Source organism: Odontesthes bonariensis, chromosome 20 (assembly GCF_027942865.1).
Source record: "Odontesthes bonariensis isolate fOdoBon6 chromosome 20, fOdoBon6.hap1, whole genome shotgun sequence".
Classification (NCBI taxonomy): domain Eukaryota; kingdom Metazoa; phylum Chordata; class Actinopteri; order Atheriniformes; family Atherinopsidae; genus Odontesthes; species Odontesthes bonariensis.
The window spans coordinates 5,877,481-5,897,654 of record NC_134525.1 but is presented as its reverse complement, the minus strand read 5'-3'; the positions used below and the strand labels follow the sequence as shown (position 1 = coordinate 5,897,654).

Here is a 20,174-nt window from a genome sequence, read left to right as displayed (position 1 = left end):
AAATGACACTTACTCCTGGACTTTTTGTCAAACAAGAGGTCTCTGGGAATGTTTATTTATCACAACAGCAGAGACCTTTACACATCTATGACAAAGAGGAGAGTGCTGGTAAAAAAAAAAAGAAGAAAAAAAAATCACATCTGCGCCAGCTCATTTATCTGAATGACTACCATGTGAAGACAGGACCCTCTGAGACTATGAGGAGCTTGATATGAGTGTGTGGTGTGTAAACATGTGCGAGTATATATACATCTAGACCATTATTAAAATAATCAGCAGCAACATTTAGCATTTGGATGATGTGCTCCCACAAAGGGACTTTTCTTTTTTTGTTATCTTTACTGTCTGACGTGTCATGGATGTCATGTCTTCTACTTAAAAAGAGAAATCAAGAGATTTTTAAGAAGAAGCGATCGGGAACAACAGATTAAAAAAAAAAAAAAGAATCATCGTTTGGAGCTTTTCTTTTCCCTAAAGGGGGCAAAATGCAGCCGCACATGCTCTCCACCGACTGGGAACAACTGAAAAAAGGCACCGCAGCTCGGAAAAGTGCCCAAATAAAAAACTATCAAGCAAGAGAGAGAAGAAAAAAAACTTGGATCAAGTAAGTGGCTAAAACTGGTGAAATAAATGGTTCAATGAGTTCAGTCAATTATGTTTTGTACATTAATTAATGACTTTTACTTAACTATTTCCATGTGATTTTTTGGGCCTGTTTAAGGGGCTAAAATGCTGTTTAGAGATAATGCATTCCTGGACATTTAATGAAGAAGAAACCTGGATTTTTAATTCTAGCTTTTTTCCCCCTTAACTTCAACACAGATTTTCAGATTTTTTTAGAATATTCTAGCATCACAACCATAAAATGCCCTTTGGTGCCCTGAAGTAGGTTATTTATTATGTTAGGCAAAGAAATATTCATTTAATTTATATAGACGTTTTCCAAATAATTTCTAAAACCAAAAATCTATTTTGATATGAAATTACCAAAACCGACAACGATGTCCTCATTGCATACATTTAACAACACTTTAGGATTTCAATAAGCTTCTTAGAAAACTGCTTCACTTTTTGAGGATATTGGTTTAGTGTTTTTTCTTTTTTGGAAATAATTGCTTGAAACAGCTACGGTTCAGCGTCTCTGAGGCCTTACTTGTACAGCGGGATATCGGGCTCCTTGCCCTCTGTTCTCAGGGTCAAACAGCACTGCTGCAGCTGAGATTTGGGGTCGTTCCAGTCCTGGTTCAGAATGAACTCCTGCAACACACACACCAAACCACACACATATTATCAATCTTTTTTTTTCTTTCTTCTCACTACCAATTTCTTTGTAAGAATGGGAAACATAAACAAAAATTGCCCCTCGTGCTTTTATTTCATTCTTGCAATCTCCGTGCTTTTACACTTTTCTTTTGGACTCACTTATGTGCTTCCCTCGCAAACCGGCTCTCCATCTGTGTCTTCATGGCAAGTACAAATCACAGGCTACTTAAGACAAAAGCCAATCCCCGGCCAGAAATAAAGAAAGTCTGGGAGTCTCCCAGGTGTGCAGCCCTGATACATTTCCTTTATCCAAGAGGGACTTCTAAAAGCCCTTCCATTAACAGGGAAGCAGCCTTGTCATAAAAAGGCAGACTTTGATCCAGAAATGTCTGCTCCTATTAATTTTCTACAAAGAGTGCTTCTGCTGCTCGTGCTCCCCTACTCTCGCTTTACTGCCTCCCAAGCCTCCATCTCTGCTGTTCTTGCCTCTGTGCTTTCCTTCCCCCTTTTTCTGTCTCTGGGGGGCATCCACACTCCCAGTGCCTGAGCAAGAGACATTTTGATGTTTTGAAAAGAGCAAACAGCCCACCTCAGCTGTAGTACAAGGCATTCCAAGTGCACAGATGCATTCACACCCATGCAAACCCCTCTACATGCATCATCACACAGTACAGCAAAAAGTGGAAACATAAGGAAGGGAGCATTTATGTCCCCAGTTTTGGCTCTCCATTTCCATCTAAATTGGAAGAAGCAGCATCGTGTGCAGCGCTCTGCTTCCGGGAGGCTATGTGAGGAGACATGCTGGCTCTTTCAAAACTTTTCTCTTGGAAGTGGAAATGAGGTGCTCTGTTGCAGCGACCATGACGCAAAGCTCATCTCCTCTGGAGCTGGCAATTCTCCCTGGAGAGGCGCACCAAGACAGCAATTAGTATGGCATATCAGACCACTGCAGCAGCTTCACAAGGAGAGGTCCACGCAGTGTGGGCACTTATACATGACTGTGTTTGTGCACATGTCTATTCAATCGCTTTCTAGCAGATGTATTAGTGCGGAAACAGCGGTCTTGGGTCTTTTCTCTCTAAATTTGGACTTGGACACTTGAGGATAAAAAAGCCTGTCCTTGCATGCTCACATCTGGCCACAGGAGCTCTAACTAAAGCCTACTTGACTCACTCCTGCTTCAGAAACACTTGAGAAGTGAGCGCCATCAGCAGCCCAAGCACTTCTTAGATCAATAGCAAAACACTGACGAATAACATTAACACCCCAATGCATGCATCTCTGCACTGCTGTGATTTCCATTAAAGATGACTAAAATAGCAGCCCAAGCTGCCATTGTGAGAGGCATTCGAGAGCCAAGCACCACTTCAGGCTTCGGATCGATTAGGGCTTGGCCATTAGCTCCCTCCTCATCATCTCCTTGGCTTTCTCTCTCCTTAGGTGCCCTGCTCGGCAGCTCATTGATCAAGTGCAAGTGGTGAAAAGCTATCAATAGGTGCTCACCTTCAGCCGAGGGAAAAAGCAGACGTTCATGAAGGTGTGAACGTACTCCAGATCTTTATCAATGTAGAGAGCTGCGATGAAAGCTGCAATAACAAAGAGAGAACACTTAGAGAAATAAAGCAAAACAAAAAGGGTAGACGGTGAATGGTTCAGCACTTGCTCTGTTTCACAATCGGCTCCATTCCTGCTTTAACGTAAACCAGACGGCAAACCTCAGAGGTTAATGTAAACAGCTGGAAAAGACGGTCAGTGTGTTTCTATCAAGCAGGGAATTGGTCAGGAGAAGGCCATAGAGAGTTCACAGAGGCATTTAGGTTATCTATAAGATAAAACTGTACGTCAAGCTGCATTGAGAGAAACTGTGGTCTGACTGAGCCAAAAAAAGACTTGAAACGTAAGCAGAAGGTGCTCGGTGTCATCTTAATCTCTCTTTGTTTCCCTCCTCCATTAGCTGCCACAGCATTCACTCCTCTCCATGACTAAGACAGTGGGACATGAGAGAGGAATAATAGGTAATATTTCAGGAGGCCAGTGAGGGCCCGCTGTAGCTGCAGGGCATGACTGTTCATATAGAGACGAGCTGCACTCATTTCCAGCGCTGCCCCTCGTCCTCCTGTGCCATCAGCTCTGCTGTGGCCTAAAACTTTGAGGGATGATTTGAAAGGCAAATGATATGAAGCTCTGTGTTGTTTTGTGATTCATGCATCAGGGTCTGTCTATTGAGAGCTGACCTGGAGCACATTAGCTTTTTTTCCTTTATTATTATTTTTTTTTCCACTATTCTACCATTCTGGAATTGTTTGTTCCCTACTCCTGTTGTTCCACGGTGCCGGTTTGCTGGGCGGATGGGGACAGCAGAGGGTCTCCTGCACACATGGTATCAATCCTAATAAGGCCCACACTCGCTTCCTCTAGTCCACCTCTGCATGCATATTACTCTGTTCAAATGCTGAGGTCACTCCGCCAATATAAATAGTCTTTTTGTCATGGGCCTTAAATTAAAAAGATCTGCCCTAAAGGCTCAAATAAAGGAAATATTACTTTATCACTTGAGGATTGGAGGAGATGCAGAGATGATAAACAATAAGATTCCATCCATCCATCCATCCATTTTCTATACCCGCTTAATCCGTGGGTCAGGTCGTGGGGGGGCTGGAGCCTATCCCAGCGGTACACCACAGAGACACACGATACAAACAACCACAACCACACACGCTCACACTCACTCCTCAGGACAATTTTAGAGACACCAATTAACCTAACATGCATGTTTTTGGACAGTGGGAGGAAGCCGGAGTACCCGGAGAGAACCCACGCACACATGGAGGGGGAGAACATGCAAACTCCACAGAGAAAGGCCCCAGCCGGGTGTCGAACCTGGAACTCTCTTACTGTGAGGCGACGGTGCTAACCACCAGACCACAAGAAGATTCCATTATAGATCAATCAGAACTGGATTTTAAAGTGAAAACTAGAGCTGTCACAATATCTAGTTTTCCCCACAGGGTGCATGAATACAATGGTCAGAAGTTAGCATGATAAAAATATTACTGCAATATCAACAGAAAACTACAGTATATATTGCCATCAGACTAATTTTTGTTTTTTTTATCTCCTTTTTGTGCACTCATTTATCTATATATATTCAAACTGGGAGGGGAGGAACCGACCTGCATTCAATGGTGATTTGATTTTATTAGTTGAGATCATATCACGACATTTCTTTTAATCGCTTTGACATGTGCTGGCTGATTGTTTCTTTTAATATCTCTGTGGCTATTGCTGATTAGGGTAATGCATTTCAAGTGAAAACACTATGTGATACAGATAATAGATCATTAAAGGGATATGCCACCCCCAGGCCCGATTAAGTGTATCCCCGCATTCCCGATACATAAATAAGTGTGTGGGAGCGTTTTCCTGGCGACCCAGGCATTGTCCGAATCTCCCAGCACTGACCACTGCTTGGTTGCGCGTAATGCCCGACTTCCTCAAACAAACCAGCATGAAGCAGCCAGGGGGGGGGATTCCCAATGACGTAGCGGGGAGTGTGCTTCGGTTGTGTTTTCCGCACTGGAAACTAGTTCTCAAACCAACAAGAGCAAACCAAGCCTTCCGTTTGGATTTACACAGTCATTTGCACTCGATGTGAAAGTACACCACTCACACACTAATTAGAAGGTAAATCAAGTAAATTAATTCACGTTGGGCGAAATATTTCGATTGGCGACGCTGGCGACGCTAGCATGTATGTATTACGCGCAACCAAGCAGTGGTCAGTGCTGTGAGATTCGGACAATGCCTTGGTCCCCAGGAAAACGCTCCCACACACTTATTTATGTCTCAGGAATGCGGGGATACACTTAATTTGGCCTGGGGGTGGCATATCCCTTTAAGAGTTCCAACAGTCACAACTATTTGTTAAAATGTCATTTCAGCTATCCAAGTTTTTGCCATGAAAACACTCTTTACCTTCAGACCAAATCTCCACCTACCAGCCGGTGAGTGGCTTTTCTGTCACCACTACGCCATGCAGTGAGCAGCTCCAACACTACTTTATTTCAGCTGGAAATGTTGGAACCAGAGAGCGATTCTTAAGAATGCCGAGCCTTTGGTTTGACCACGTGAGCTTCACTTGACCTCGGCTCTAAGACGTTCGGTTGCTCATAGTGTCAAACAGACACAGTGAACAGCGATTACTAAAAACACTTCTGCTTCGATCCGGACCACGGTATGGAACAACAATTATCTGCACTGAGGAGGATCTCCACTGAGTGTCACAACATCAACAAGCTCCGCTTTAACAGAAAAGAGTATCACAAAGAGGGACTGGTGCTTCAGGACTGCAGGAAGCTTTTTCTGGTTCTTCCAATTTTGGAAACGTGCTCCACATAAACAACAGTTTTTTATAATTAGCCCTAAAAATGCAACTGAGCAACAGTAAAAGCCACAGTTTACTGAGCCATTATGTAACAGAACAATTAGAACAGGATTGTGACCCGTCTAATAACTGCTGGCTGGTTGTTAATGTCACTTCTCATCTGTGTTGCAAAAGTACACAGACAAAATGTCCATGACGGTATGCCCCCCCCCCCACTCCAGTAGTTTACTCATTACCATATCTGCGAGTCAAATATGACGAACCTGTCAGTAAGAGGCGGTGCAGTACATTTTAGACCGGTCTCATCATAATGTATACACTAAAACAGATTTGAAATTGAAAGTGTTAGGTGCCGTCTATCTATTTCTGCTACCCTGGAGCCCAGTATTCTGGACTACATTGTTATTGATTTTATTTTTCTCCTTGAGTCAGACTGGGTTAGACCACTCTTCAGGAAAACACACTGCCCGTTTGTTCAGTTTGCATCTTTGTTAGTTTTAGTGACCTTAAACGCCACCGACTGCATCCAAAGATGAATCACAGCAGCACTGTGGTCACAGCAGCACTCTGCTTGCTTCACTTGCCCATTTCAAAGATAGTTATATGATTCACTTTTGGGAAGCTGTCACTTTGATTTACAGAGTATGTTGAGGCCAACTGCCTACTCTAATTTATAATATCCCGAAAGGCCAAAAGTCTTTAGGTCGGGCAAAAAAAAAAAACGCCAAAAAAACAACTCCACAGTGAATTGATTATTCCATCTTCAGCTGCTAAATGTGACACATATGCCCACACTCTTATTTTTTGTCCTGTTGAGGTTTTATTGATTAGAAATCTGTTAGGCCGCAAGGACACAACAAGCTTATTACAAGCTTATTAACAGGGAGAGAATGTGGAGGGCCTTGCTGAGAAGAGAAAAGGAAAAAAAAGAAGAAAACTGCTCTGGTCAGTGAGCACAAAAGTAGCATCTTCCACAATCTCTTACACAATGGGAACAAAGAAAGAGCGTTTCATCCTCTCATCTTAAACTGCTCAATCTTGAGATGCAGACAAGAAAAAAAGTGAGTAGAGGTCCACAGAGCTCTCTAAGGATCGTCTTTTCATATATTTCATATTTCTTAAAATGAATCTAAAAGCTAAGCACTTACACTCTAACAAGTCAGCCAGAGTCTTGGTCCGCAGAGCGACCGGTCGTTTGGTTTTGTCGTTGGTGATGGCGAAATCCTGCATGCCGAGCTCCTCTGCCACTTTGGCCTGTGTGCGGTTGTTTACCAGCGAGCTGCGGAGAAGCTGCGAACAGACAAGCAAACAGAGAAACACGTTTTCCATGTGCGTCAGAGCTCCGAGGTGTGAACATGTAACACTAAAGGAGGAAATGAAAACATCAAAACGGAGGGGAACATGGAATAATTCATCAAAGCCAGAGACGGTTATGTTTCGGGGAGATTTCACATCGCTCGGATAAATATTAGATTGTGACTTAGAGCTGAGTGGATGGCAACATGTTAGGCTGGCTGAGGTACATTTAAACGTCTAAAAGGAAAACAGAAATATGTTAAATATAGGCATAGGATGCAGCGACACGACTGTTTGAATCCGTCTTGCTGAGATATGCCCTCCTTTACAGTACGCACGCAACCACAATCGAAGTCGCACAAACACACACCGACACTAGTTGAATGGGCACTTTTCCCCCAATTTGAAATCCATTTCAGATGCGCCCCACATTGACTCCTGGGACAGCTGGAGCTTTCAGTCTCAACGAAAGCTCAGTGGAAGCTTTTATACAAACAACATCAATGGCCTCCATCACACAAAAAATAACCACAAATAATGTCCAACTGCAGAGGTTGTTTACTTAGTTTTAGAACATTTCTATCCCTCCAGTCTTGAGAGGTCAGTCTCCTAAAGAAAGACGGAAAAGACAAACTTTTAACGCCGCTTGACATCACAAAATGGATTTGTGCATTCAAAACGTTATCACTTCCTTTGTACCTGTATGAGACGCAGTGCAAGTTCACACAGACACAAATCTTTATTTTTCTGAAGCTTGACAGGCTCTCAAAAAAAGGGGAGACAAAGATGTGTTTTTTTTTTTCATTGAAAAACACTGAACAATTTTGTCTCATGGCAATACCCATCACACATAGTACAGTAAACACAGGCACAGTGTGGGGTGAGGAAGGAAGGAGAGTGATTCTGTAAAAACAGATACAGAGGGAGGGGGCTGAGAACCTGACTGGAACTTCACAGGCTGATGGGAAGGGGAAAAAAGGGGGGAGGGGGATACCATCACAAGTTGTTACCACATAGGCAGGCGCACACACACACACAAAAGCAAAGCTGTAAATCAATTTCAATTAAATGCATGTAAATTGCTGCAACCAGTGGTTACAGGCACCTTCAAACAGCAGGAGGTGGTCTGTGGTGGGTAAAGGCATGCGGTTTGAGGGATTAGATCTTACCGTTAAGTGTCCTTCATGGTGGTCAGGGAAGTGGATGAAGAGATATTCGGTGGCTACTAGCTGCATGATAGAGTCTCCCAGGAACTCCATCCTCTGGTTGTGGCCCCTGGAAGTATAAGGAAAACACAAGGTGAGAAGGTGAGAAAGACGAGACAAGGGAAACAAGGAAAAAAAGGATTTCTAAAGAGGGGGAGAACGTTTTGCAATAGTGTGAAAACACCTTGAGTCGCTCTTCATGTCTTTATATATTGCCGTAAAAATGGGACAAAGATTCAGCGACAGCAGATGGATCAGCTGAAGGTTGAATGCATCTCTCAGCTCCTGTGTCAGGTCTTTGCTGGATTTTTTCCTCTTTCTTAAAGGCCTACAGGCCTACACAAAAGTTTTTTGCACAAAACTGAAATAGCAGATCGATTCCTTATATACCATGGAATTTTTTTATGATTTTAAAATAATTTTAGGCCCCTGGATAGTCCTGATTAGGCCCAATAAACTATCACCACATTTGACTCGAATTTGGCAAACTGGAACGACAGGTGCGTGACGTCACGAGTGCCCGCTGCTGGAACAATCCCCAGTAGTTCTAGTAGCGAAGCCAGCAGTTTGCCAGACCTGGACAGCTTCTTCACGGCAAATTTCGATGTGTGCCGCGGGACGTCGCTTGGAAATATAAAACGTTGGGTTCGGTGCAGTTTTTATTGCGAGTAGATGTACGAAGTGCGTGTGTTGTCCTCAGCACCAGCAGCTCACACCACCGGGGACAGAGGAAGCAGAGAGACCTGCGGTCGGACAGGAATCCACCTGGCGGAGAGCGGACACACTCTCCACCAGGTGGAGAGTGGAAATCAGCCGGCAGAGCGATCATGTCCACGTCGGGGCTCTTGATGATCGCTCTGCCGGCTGATTTCAGGGCAACCATCCCGCGGTGTGTCCGCTCTCCGCCAGGTGGATTCCCCCTGAGTGTCCACACCGCAGGGAGCTGAACACGGCGGGATGGCTCCGGCTGATTTCACCAGAGAGGAGGCAGGCGGACAGGGAGGCACACACACAAGTTCCGACCGCAGGTCTCTCTGCTTCCTTTGTCCCCGCAACATTTGAAACTTTTCAGGTGAGAAAGTAGTCGTTTAGATCCCCAACGTGTTGAAAACCTGACAAAATACCAGCTGTTTGCCATTTTGTTCCGACGAATTCGGCGCTGCTAAAGCTAGCCGCAGTGAGTAGCACACTTCCGGTTATTTTGACAAAATAAAATACCCGTTGCTAGGGAAAGCCATTACGTGCTGTTGTTTTGAAAACAGGAAGTGAACCTACCCTCGTTGTAGCTAGCTTGAAACTGCCGTTTTGACAGGAAATGCCGGGTTGCCGCCGTCCTGCAGTGCTTCTGTCTCGGCTTGTATGGTGTCGCGGGGCAACTGATTTGTCACTCACAAAACAAGTTGAATTGTCGCTAGATTCAGCCAGATTGAGCCCGAAAGTCGCTAGATTATTTTTTTTGTCGCCAGAGATGGCCAAAAGTCGCTAAATCTAGCTAAATTGGCAACACTGAGGCAGCCAGGAAAAACCATGGCACTTGTGACGTCCCACGGAAGCCCCGTCCCCAGTCTGGAATTCCAGGCAGGTTTCCTAGCGGCAAATTCAAAATTGCAAATTTCATGCGTTTATGAAATGTTTTGGTGTAGAGTCCAATGATCATTATTGTTCCTCTGTGTATGTATTATCATTATGTATTGGGTGTAGTGTCAGCTTTCTGTAGGCCTTTAAGGACATCACTTTCAGACACTGTTCATCTGCTGTAGATAGTTTTTTTTAGGCCTGACACTTCTTCTTTTGTCCTCCACTTGTCCAGTTTCCTCAAATGACCAGCTATTTTTTAATGTTCAAATGATTCATAGGTCAGTGTTAAGTGATTTAACAAGAAAACGCATTTCTTTAAAAAAACGGTCAGGTACAAGGACTGAAAATGACTGCAAAAGCGGCCATTGTTTAAGAAAATCTCTTCAGAAAGAGAGCTACTGCTCAACACCACTTTAAAAATGTTTCGCTCCTTGAAAGCAAAATATAAAGAAATAAGGGCTGGCTCAGGACCTTTGCACAGTACTGTGTATGCCATTCAGCAACATATCAACGGGGCATGAGTGGAATCATGCTTTCTCAACAAATCTACAAGGGTTTCAGTGTTTTAACAGAATGGTGGAGTTGGTTGATGTAGATTTTATGGATGGCCTCTGGGAACATCTGCACTGACAGCCAGTGACAACACGGAAGTTGCCTGGAGAAGAAGCCATTGTGAAGACGCCAACACCTGAATTTGAAAGCTTCTCCAACACAAAGGTAGAAACGAAGCACCCTTAACAACAAAGACACCTGCAGGAAAGCCTGTCAACAGAAGCAAAAACTGCACGCACAAGTTTAGAGACCATCTTTTAATGCTAAGAAAGCTAATGGCTGCACTGAAATACTTTCCATCAACTTCTCTCTCCCCCATCAGTGAAAGGCAGGGAGCGCACCGCTACTCCCAGCACGGTGTCAGACATGGCAGCAGGAGGGGGGCCATGCAACTGCTGCTGCTGTAATGGTCATTAATTAAACAGAATTATAGATTAGCATTGCAGATGTGGGCTGGTGCTGTGCCAGGCTGGCAGGAAATGTTGGCTGGGGGTGGGCTGAGAGCTATGAAAGCAGGGAGGTATATTCAGCAGCAGAGCATATATCCATCTATAGCTACAAGCTCCTCGTAGGAGGCAGTGTCTGAAGATGAGAGAGAGAGGCAGATGCAGAGGTATGAGATGAGGAGAAGGATGACATCAAAGAGCGTAAAGGGTCAACGTTTATTGTCCAATTTTTACCATCTCTGCCTCTTATGAGCCATGGCACATCTGAGCCAAAGAGATCCAAGGTTAGGGCCCGGTAACGCTTTAGTTAGAGCGTCTGAGGTGGAGCTACAGCCTTTGGTTATTGCCTCAATTGTATGTATATTTTTTCTGTAGACTAATTTAGGGTTTGCAATTATGGAAAACATTCAATGTTGTTTCCAGGTTAGTTTGCTGTTTGGGCAGAGGAAAGGCAAAAACATTATTATGAAGAGAAAAAGGAACAATCCTTACGTTTTAACTAATTTAAACTTGAGGTGCTTTTTAAAAAGCAGGAGGGTTTTCTGTTGAAACTACACCTACCATCACTGCACAATGATATCTGCATGCTATTGTGATAAAGGCTTTAAAATGAATTATCATTGAACACCATTTAAAATCACTGAAAAGTGCAAATAAGGTGAGATTTGGCCTGGTGGTGGCTGATTTCAGGACCGCTAACGAGAGAGAAACATTCAATCATTTTGTTTAAAGTTTTCAGGTAAAAAAATAAATATGCCATGTTTTAAATGTAAATAAATGTTCTTTTTTCTGCTTTTTCTTTGGTAAAATTGAGCTATCGCGACAGTTCAATTAATATATGATTAATTCCTATGGAGAAGAGTGCCGCTGATCTTATATCTGCATCAAGAACTGATCACAATGAGTTAGAAAATATTGGCATGACATAAAAAAAAATGCAATGTTCTGTATCCTAACAAGTACGAAAATAAAATTTGTTTGCGATGCCGAGCCTTCAATCTTTCCTTTCCGACAAAAAGTCGTCCGTCATGAGAATGATGAAAACGGTAAAAGCGCTCGAATAACGCTCCAAGTCCAAGAGGGCATACAGACATGTTGAATGAAGTCTGAACGGATGATAGAAAGTGTTCCTGATCAGTTGGGTAGCTTTTGAGTAATCTAGCGAACACACGGCGATAATCAAAGACTCTCACCTTGATGGATTGATGAAATAGCCTTAATTCATCTTCTCGTTCTGCTGTTTCGGAGGGTTCTCGAAGCTTTTCCTCGACAGCCTCCCAAATTTACTGCTCTGGTCCACATAAACACACAGCTACACTATACAGCTTAGTGTGCTCCTTCACTGCCAAGATTTAGCTCCATTTCGGACTCAAACGTTAGTTGGACAAAAAAACAACAACAACAACAACAACAACAAAAAAAAAAAAAAATCAGACACCTCAACTTCAAGACGGCTGTGTTCTGGATTCATGCGCACAAGCACAAAGTTGAACAGGACACCGCTAACCCATTTGTTCGTTTCTCATTGGCCATATTTCACATTACTGGGCCAAAAGCTGGCAAATGAATGGTCCAGTACGAGGGGACATGAAAGACTGGGTTTACCTGTGGGCTGAGACGTGGAGGCTGTTTGCTTAAGAACGAGGAAGCTCAGCAGCTCATTCCTTTCAGCCACAACACAGTGTGAGAACTGCTACAATAATGAACAGAGTGTTCTGGTCATCTGAGGAAACTATGGCTCTGCTCAATATCTGAGCACAAGATAGTGTCCAAAGTCAGATCAATAGTGTCTGCTGTACTGAGGAGGTGATGGAGCACATGGTGTCAGAGCTGGATACTCTGTGGAGGAATGTGGGAAGCTGAAAAAAGTGAAGAGCCAGTACAAAGCCAGCACAATTCCCCAGCCTCATATCATCAGGGCAAACCTCCCCGTGGATATCTGTACGCCATCATGTAAGGTTGTTTTTAATTATAGGATAGAGGATACATACATTGATGAGGTATGCTGTGATCAGGTTTTAGAGCAATAATCAAAGGCCAGCAGCCCCAAAATTAAAATACAATGCCAGTAGCCTGGATGGAGCAAACACAGGCAGCAGTGAGACATACTTAAGAAATGAGGGGACCAATAGCGTAGATGTGTCTACTGAAAAGAAGTAAAAATACCAGCAAGTGTCACTTACCCTGTCAAACGCCTGTTAGACACTCAGTTGATTATCAAAGCATTTTCAATCCTTTCAGTTTTGATTAAGTGGTTCACTAATAAGGAGCCCTTCCTGCAACATCGCCTCTCATCTATGTTGTTGTGCAACAAGCCAGAAAAAGAGGGAGAACTTTATCTCCTTCCTCCGTCTTTTTTCAGAAAATCATCACAAGTTCCAAGCTCAGGGTCGACGCATTCAGAGTTTATCTCGCTGAAGCAAGAGGTAACAGTAGGGCTGGGCAACGATAAAAATGTTTAATCTAATTAATCACATGATTTCCCTGATTAATCGCATTTGTACGCAATATCCAAAAATGAATTCAAAAGTAGTGTATAGCCTTTAGCTTTTAGATTTATTTTAAATGTACTGCCATATGAATGAAAGTGCCATAACATTTGTTGTGCAAATACACAATTTGCATTTGGCTGTAAATGTAAGAGTTTTTTATTTATTTATTTTGAAATACGTGCTTTTATGTTGAAACAAGTAAAACAGGAAGACGCGCCGGTTAGCTCCCTGAGCTTCACACAGAGACCGAGGAGCACCTGTAGCAGTGATGTTACCTGCTAGTTTATTTTTATTTTATTCCTCCATGTTTCGTGGTGTTTGCTGTAACTGTGTGAATGTGATGCCTTCAACAGACTTTTACAATAATAAAACCTGCATTAATGCGCGATAAAATATTTATCGGCATTAAATAATTAACAAGTTGACGCGATAATAACGAGATAACGCGCCCAGCCCTAGTTAATAGATTAGATTAGGATTAAGTAAGAATTTAGAACAGGTCTTTTTTTTGTTTTTGTACTGTCTTTGAGGTCCAGGACAAAGATTAGTAAAGGGTGAAAGGACACCGATGCCCACTCCGAACATGAAAAATAATCACAGAGCTTCTGAATGAAAAGGTTCTTAATGATGAGGCAGCTCATAAAAGCGTTAAGAGCTGAGATCGGGACGGGGCCGGGGGAAATGGGACATCCTATACTTCAATACCGTTTCTGGGAAAGCGAGTGTTGAAGCAGCTTTTCTCAAAAGCTAACAAACATGTTATGTGAGCTAATTTCAAGTCCAACAGGAGGCAGAGGCCGGAAGGAAACAGTGGGGAGAGACGGAGGCAGAAAGAGGACATAGAGCAGGTCAAAGACGAATGCCTTGCTGTGCACACAGAGCAGTCCCTTATTCACTTCAACAGCCGAGGCACAACGCTCCTTACCGGAGAAAGGTGGGAAAAATTGACGTTAAGTGTGCAGCCGAGGTCTTTATTCGCCTTTGACCAAAAATACTTTAAAAAGCCCTTCCAAGGAGGCAGCGATAGGCTGCCTGCTCCAAAAGACAGAAGCACTCCGGGTCTTTAAACCACACTCCTCTTGGCTCTTGGGGAAATAATGTTCTTGTTTCTTGTTTTTTTGTAAGGTTAAGTGAGTGACCTGCAACTACATCTGAAAAGGTGTTGTTTAGCAGGAGCACCAGGAGAACATGCAGTGACTGGAGGTTTAGTTTGGAGCAAAAGAAAAAGAATTCTGCCGGTTCCACCAGCAAAAGAACGAGCATAAACCTCATGAACTTTCTATTACTGGGTTTTATCATTTTTTATTGCCAACTTTTAAATAACAACTTCGGGTCCACATAAGTTGTTTTCAGACGCTGCTATAGAAATAAATGTGCCGAAACTTTGTGAACGTCGGTGAACCTCCCACTTATCTTCAGTGTGTAAGGCTCTGCACCGTTGAACCCCATCCGTGTTTTTAAGCTGTATAAACATGTTAAATTGGTGTCAGATCTGTCAGTAGGAGATCATTCTTATTGGCTGTTCAGAGAAACAGGAGAATCTTTCATTTCATCTACTTATTGCGGTTTCTCCTTATTTTCATCTCTGCCTTCTTCTCTTCAACAACCAGCTGGTCAAACACTGCCTACGCCACTCCCACAAAGTTCCCAACAGCTAGAGCCTCAAACTGCACACGATCCTCTATTGTGAGCAGATGACAATGGTGTGATAATAAATAAACACTGCTTTTTTATGTTTTCCATCTATTCTGTCTGTTCTTCTTCTGTAAATAGACTACTGCCCTTCCTGCATGGGAGAGTTATGTCCCATTACACAGGTATAGATTTTACGTTCTGGTTGACAACTGGGTGTGGTCAGAAGTTTTTGTTTACTCGTGAAACCCAGGGTCTAATTTTGCAAGGGGGGCAAACGGCACGTTTTTTGCAGTTTTGTACAACTAAGGAGATTTCAGAGTTTCCCATAGGAATGAATTGACATTGGTATTAAATGAATTGGCATATGGACACAGATGTGGGACATAAGTAAATAAAAACTCAACCCTTTTTCCAAGGAAATGTAGTGGGTAAAGATTCTAATTCTGTTTGATTATAATGTAATTGCAAGCATAAATGTTTTAAAGACCTTACTTCAAAGCTTAACGGTGCAATCTTAGTTCATTTTACAAATAATGAACGCAGAGAGAGATTGATCTAACTTGCAGTGAAATTCTAGCTACATCCAGTTCTTCTGTTCTAGGTGCTTGGGAGCTTCAGATCTTCATTCCTGTGGATTGACGGTTTCCTCCATGACCAGCTCCTGATTCTCCTTACTTCTGGTTTCCTCCTCATCTGGGTCAGTTTGCCCTCCATTTCTTTTTCAAAGTGGTAGGCCAAAGGCCAATCTCCATCCCATCTAATCATCAGCAATCTTCCTTATTGTCTGACCTTCCTTTCCGTGATCTGACCTCGTTCTTCACTCCATCATGGCAGCATGACCTACTTTGGGCTAACCTTTGGTCCACGTGGGCAGCCACTGCTCAGCTCCAGCTTTAAAGTCAGTCGGCTCTATTTGGGTCAACCTGCCTTTGGCTACTAATGAGCTAATGAACCTAAATCACCAAGAAAACATATAAATTCTTTCCTCTTAGCTGCAGGAAAAGTCACACAAAAAAAATAACTGAAATAAAAATGCATTAGTTTAAACTTTCATACAGCGAGTTACATTACTGAACACAAAGTCACTAAGTTAGAAAATATCGGTTTCAACCTTGAGTTGGAAAGTCGTCAAAGTAAGGCTCAGTAGGAGACAAACCTCCGGACCTCTAATCAACTTGACTGACCCCGAGTGGGGAGAGGTTTGACATTTAAGTGATGGATTAAAGCATGCGCAGCAGTACATCGCATGTGTGAATGTGAGCACATGAGACACACACACGTCCACCGACACACTCACACGCAGAGCAGTGTCCTTGTGGCAAACCTAAGCAAGCAATTACAGAGGGAAGCTTGCCAATAAGATATCAAACGTGCACTGCCAAGGCTAATTTGCTTTAGCTGTCAAACTCACTACTGTGTTGAGCTGTAAAGCTCAGAAGTGAGTTAAGCTTCAATGGCAAATAACTCTCTCATAGTAAGAATCAGAAACACCTCAAATTAAAGTGAACAGTCTCATTAGCGGAAACATCGCTTATGCAACTTGTATTCGAAGAGTAAATGAGGGTAGCTTTACAACAATGGCACGTTCGTTACTAACAGACCAAGCCCGATCAATTTTAAACCAACCCTGTAGAAGTTTGCAACTTTACCGACTATTGAACAAACGTCAAAACAGAGGCAAACAGAGGCGAAAACATTTCCAAAGTCAGAGCTAAAACATAACAGCACCGATGTGAAGCGTTGCAATTAACAGAGAGAAACAGACCAGAAGCCGCATATGCATTTATCTCTCAACAGAATATCATATGTGTAAGACAGCCCGGCTTAATTAAATGTGCATCAAATAGAATCATTTCACAAAGATCCCAAGAAACCACAGGGGAGAACGAAGCATGATGGTGAAAGTCGTGATGTGGCTGCGATGGACGGAAAAGATATCTAAACCCTTCAGCCCAGGACAACCTAATGAATCTAAACTGCATTTCCCATGGGGCAGTGGGGTTATGGCCCTGCAGTTACAGGCATCACACAGATGTGGGGACTTCAGAGCCTCTTGGGCCTCTCTTTCTCAGTATGCAGTTGAGATGCAAGGATTATACCAAAGGTCAAAAAAACATTAAAAGAAGCCATTTTTCGCTGAGATATGTTGAATGTGACATTCCAGATGTCGTCTGTTATGCAGGCAGCCTGACTACTGACTGCAGGAGGTAAATATAATGATGAAGTGGGAGGAGGAGGCTGCCACATTGATGACAGATACAACTTTTTAAAACGCTCCACATAGAAAATTCTCAGCTCCTCAGATCATATTATACATTATAATGCATCATGCTATGAGGGGAACGACAGAAAAAGACAGCCTGCGTGTACCGCATCCATGCAAATCACATCTGGCCAACCAGTGGATTGCTTTGCATTTTAATTAGCTTTAACTCTATTAGCGACAAACAGGCAGAGACTGCACTCACAGGGTGAGGTGGTTGAAGCCAACGGTCCTCAAGGTGAACGCTCTGGCCAGCAGGCGCACATGTGTGAACAAAACTCCAATAGAACCCTCAAAGCTGGTCAGTTTCTGGAGGACAGGAGACGTCTCAATCAGCTGCCTGTCTGTCTGAGGCTCCTGCACCTGAAAAAGATAAAACAAAGGAGGTTTAGTGGCAAGACATGGGACGATTCACGGCCACTGGAAGGGTTCAGTTTGGCAGAAACTGGCCATTGTTAACGTTTAGAGTGTGGAAATGGTGTCGATGTTGAGATGCTATTGACCGCTTTGACCAAATTTTGCCTCACCCAACGCGACTGCAATCAAATGGACCATGAAAGGGTTTTAGTTTGCTGTGTTCAAACAATGTTTTGTTAAAAAAAAAAAAAAAAAAAGGGTTCAAAGCCCAATAGGTTGGTTTGCTGCAAGAACCAGATGCCAGTCTGATTAGTAAGGTGGCCGTGAGCTTCAAAACACTTTATTACTGAAATTGGTGTTTTGAAATATTTTGTATTAATATAACCAGGACTGGGTGAGTTAACTCGTTAATTATTTAACGCCGATAAATATTTTATCGCGCATTAATGCAGGTTTTATTATTTATTTTATTATTGTTAAAGTCTGTTGCTCACAGGCTTTTATTTTGTAAAAGTCTGTTGCTCTCAGGCTTTTATTTTGTAAAAGTCTGTTGCTCACAGGCTTTTATTTTGTAAAAGTCTGCTGCTGTCTGCTGTGGAACAGGAAAAGAAAGTAATCGGCGGATCCACCAAACATGGAGAAGGGTACGGAACTTTTACTCGGCCATTTTCATTTTAAAGTTCTTCCAGACGGCGGAGTCGACAGAACCAAAGTCATCTGTAAACACTGCCAAGTTGAATTGTCTTCTCAGCGTAGTAGTTCCAGTCTAAAATATCACTTAAAGGCAAAACACACAACTGATAGCAGCAAGTCATTCAAGGAAACAGACAGTGGAGCGAGGCTTCTACATAAAAACTACAGAAAGATGCTGATGTTAAAAGTGTGTTTGCACAACAAATGTTATGGCACTTTCATTAATATGGCAGCACATTTACAATAAAACTAAATGCTAAAAGCTATACACTACTTTTTTAATAAATTTTTGGATTTTGCGTACAAATGCAATTAATCGTGATTAATCAGATTCAAATTTTTTATCGTTGCCCAGCCCTAATATATAACACGTGCAGTGAGTCGTAAGAATCGGGGTGGGCACATTTGCTTTGTCACACAGCACACCCATTGCAACCAATTTAACCCCCAGTTATCCTGTATGATCTTAGGCCAGAGTAAACACCATTAGTAAACAGTGAGTTTCCAGTAAAGACCAGTGAGACTACAAGCATCATCATCATTCGCAAAGAAAAAAAACTAAAAAAAACTTGTTAAATGAAGTCGTTCTGCATAAGGATGTCAGATCGTGCGCCTATGTAAAGTGAACATACTGTTTGTGCTGCTTGAGGCACTATTTAGAGAGTGTATTTTTACTCCGCCTCAAAACAAACTGAGATGATCTTTTGTAGATGAAATCTCTGCGTCACTTGCTCTTAAGTCAAACGGCTTCCTTTTTCTTCCTAAATCTGGAGATTTCTGCAGTCGATTAATATCTCTGTCTTGCTTATTCATACGCACGCTATATCAGAGACTACTACCATTGTGACTTAGATGAGATTTGAGGGAATGGTTTTGCATGAAAAGAACACTGCAGATGAATCTTTAAACATTAGCTCGAGGGCTTGGCGAGTTCAGGCGCACATAAGTTTAGCACACTAACGCTGCTGTCTTTAACTGCAATATTTGCTCATGACTGTGCTCATTAGGAGAAGAAATGATATGCTAAGAAAACAAGCGCATCCATGTTTGTTGAATCAAGAGATATCCTTATGGGTGCACTAATTAGGCTGCTGGAATCATCTAATTGGTCTCTCTGTGGTGCAACCGTTGGCTTGACCAAGACATCTCTTTCACGGAAAATAAAAACATTGAGAGCAATTTCATGTGGACTTTCAAAGAGAACGAAAGCACATTCAAATAACCATTCTAGACTGTTCCGTCTTGCTGTACAGTGCCCCCAAAATAATAAGAAGGACCACATTCAAGCCTCTCCGAGGGGAGATGGCCATTTTCTTACACTTCCAAGCATTTTCTTTGTGTTCTCGTGAAGCAATGACTAGTAAACAGCCTCTTCAGTCTCCCATGTCAAGCCAGTGCACAGAGCAGAGATGTATTTTTAAACTCAGCATTTTAATTGGAGCGCTGCCGGTAATATCATGGTTCCATCTTCCAGTATGTTCTGAGAAACACTTCATTCCTGCCTTCTTTTCCTCTGTTAATTAACGAAAGACGTTTAAATGTCATGAATCACAACTAACGACATCTGACGAGTTCAGCGCTCACAGGCGCTTGCTTCCCTTCAGGGGGAATGGCCAGTAGCAAGGCTTCAAACGAAGTGAAGAGAGGCGAAATAAATACAATAAATCAACAGAAACCATGAAATAAATCATTTAAAAAGAGATCTTTGAAATGGCTTCAAAGCCTCACTTTCGGCTCAGTCCAGACAGACGGCAGAATCGGAGCCGAGGCCCAAAAAGCTCGACACTCGTGTACCGCCCTGATAAACTAAAGGAGAAATTTTGTAATCCACACTCGGCGTAAATGACATTCTGCTAAATTATCCCGGAAAGCTGGGGCTGATTATGCGCTGGTGAAAATAAAGTGAACACGAAAGACACGAAGAGTTGCCTGTAAACCACGAGCCGCTCCACATCGCTCTGTACGGCATGTCGGCGGTAAGGCTAATGTCTGAGCGGATGCCAAAGTGTT

General features: G+C 42.7%; 1 protein-coding gene across 3 annotated transcripts in view; it reads right to left on the bottom strand.

Annotated features, from left to right (window-relative positions):
- Positions 1–20,174, bottom strand: part of drosha (drosha ribonuclease III) — a 108,228-nt gene that overhangs the window by 12,907 nt on the left and 75,147 nt on the right. For all 3 annotated transcript variants that reach the window (XM_075452367.1, XM_075452369.1, XM_075452368.1), the window contains 5 exons: positions 17,320–17,477; positions 8,113–8,218; positions 6,796–6,937; positions 2,767–2,849; positions 1,154–1,257 (listed from right to left, as the gene is read on the bottom strand). In XM_075452367.1, coding sequence (XP_075308482.1) covers positions 1,154–1,257; positions 2,767–2,849; positions 6,796–6,937; positions 8,113–8,218; positions 17,320–17,477 — 593 coding nt within the window. The remainder of the gene's footprint in view (positions 1–1,153; positions 1,258–2,766; positions 2,850–6,795; positions 6,938–8,112; positions 8,219–17,319; positions 17,478–20,174) is intronic.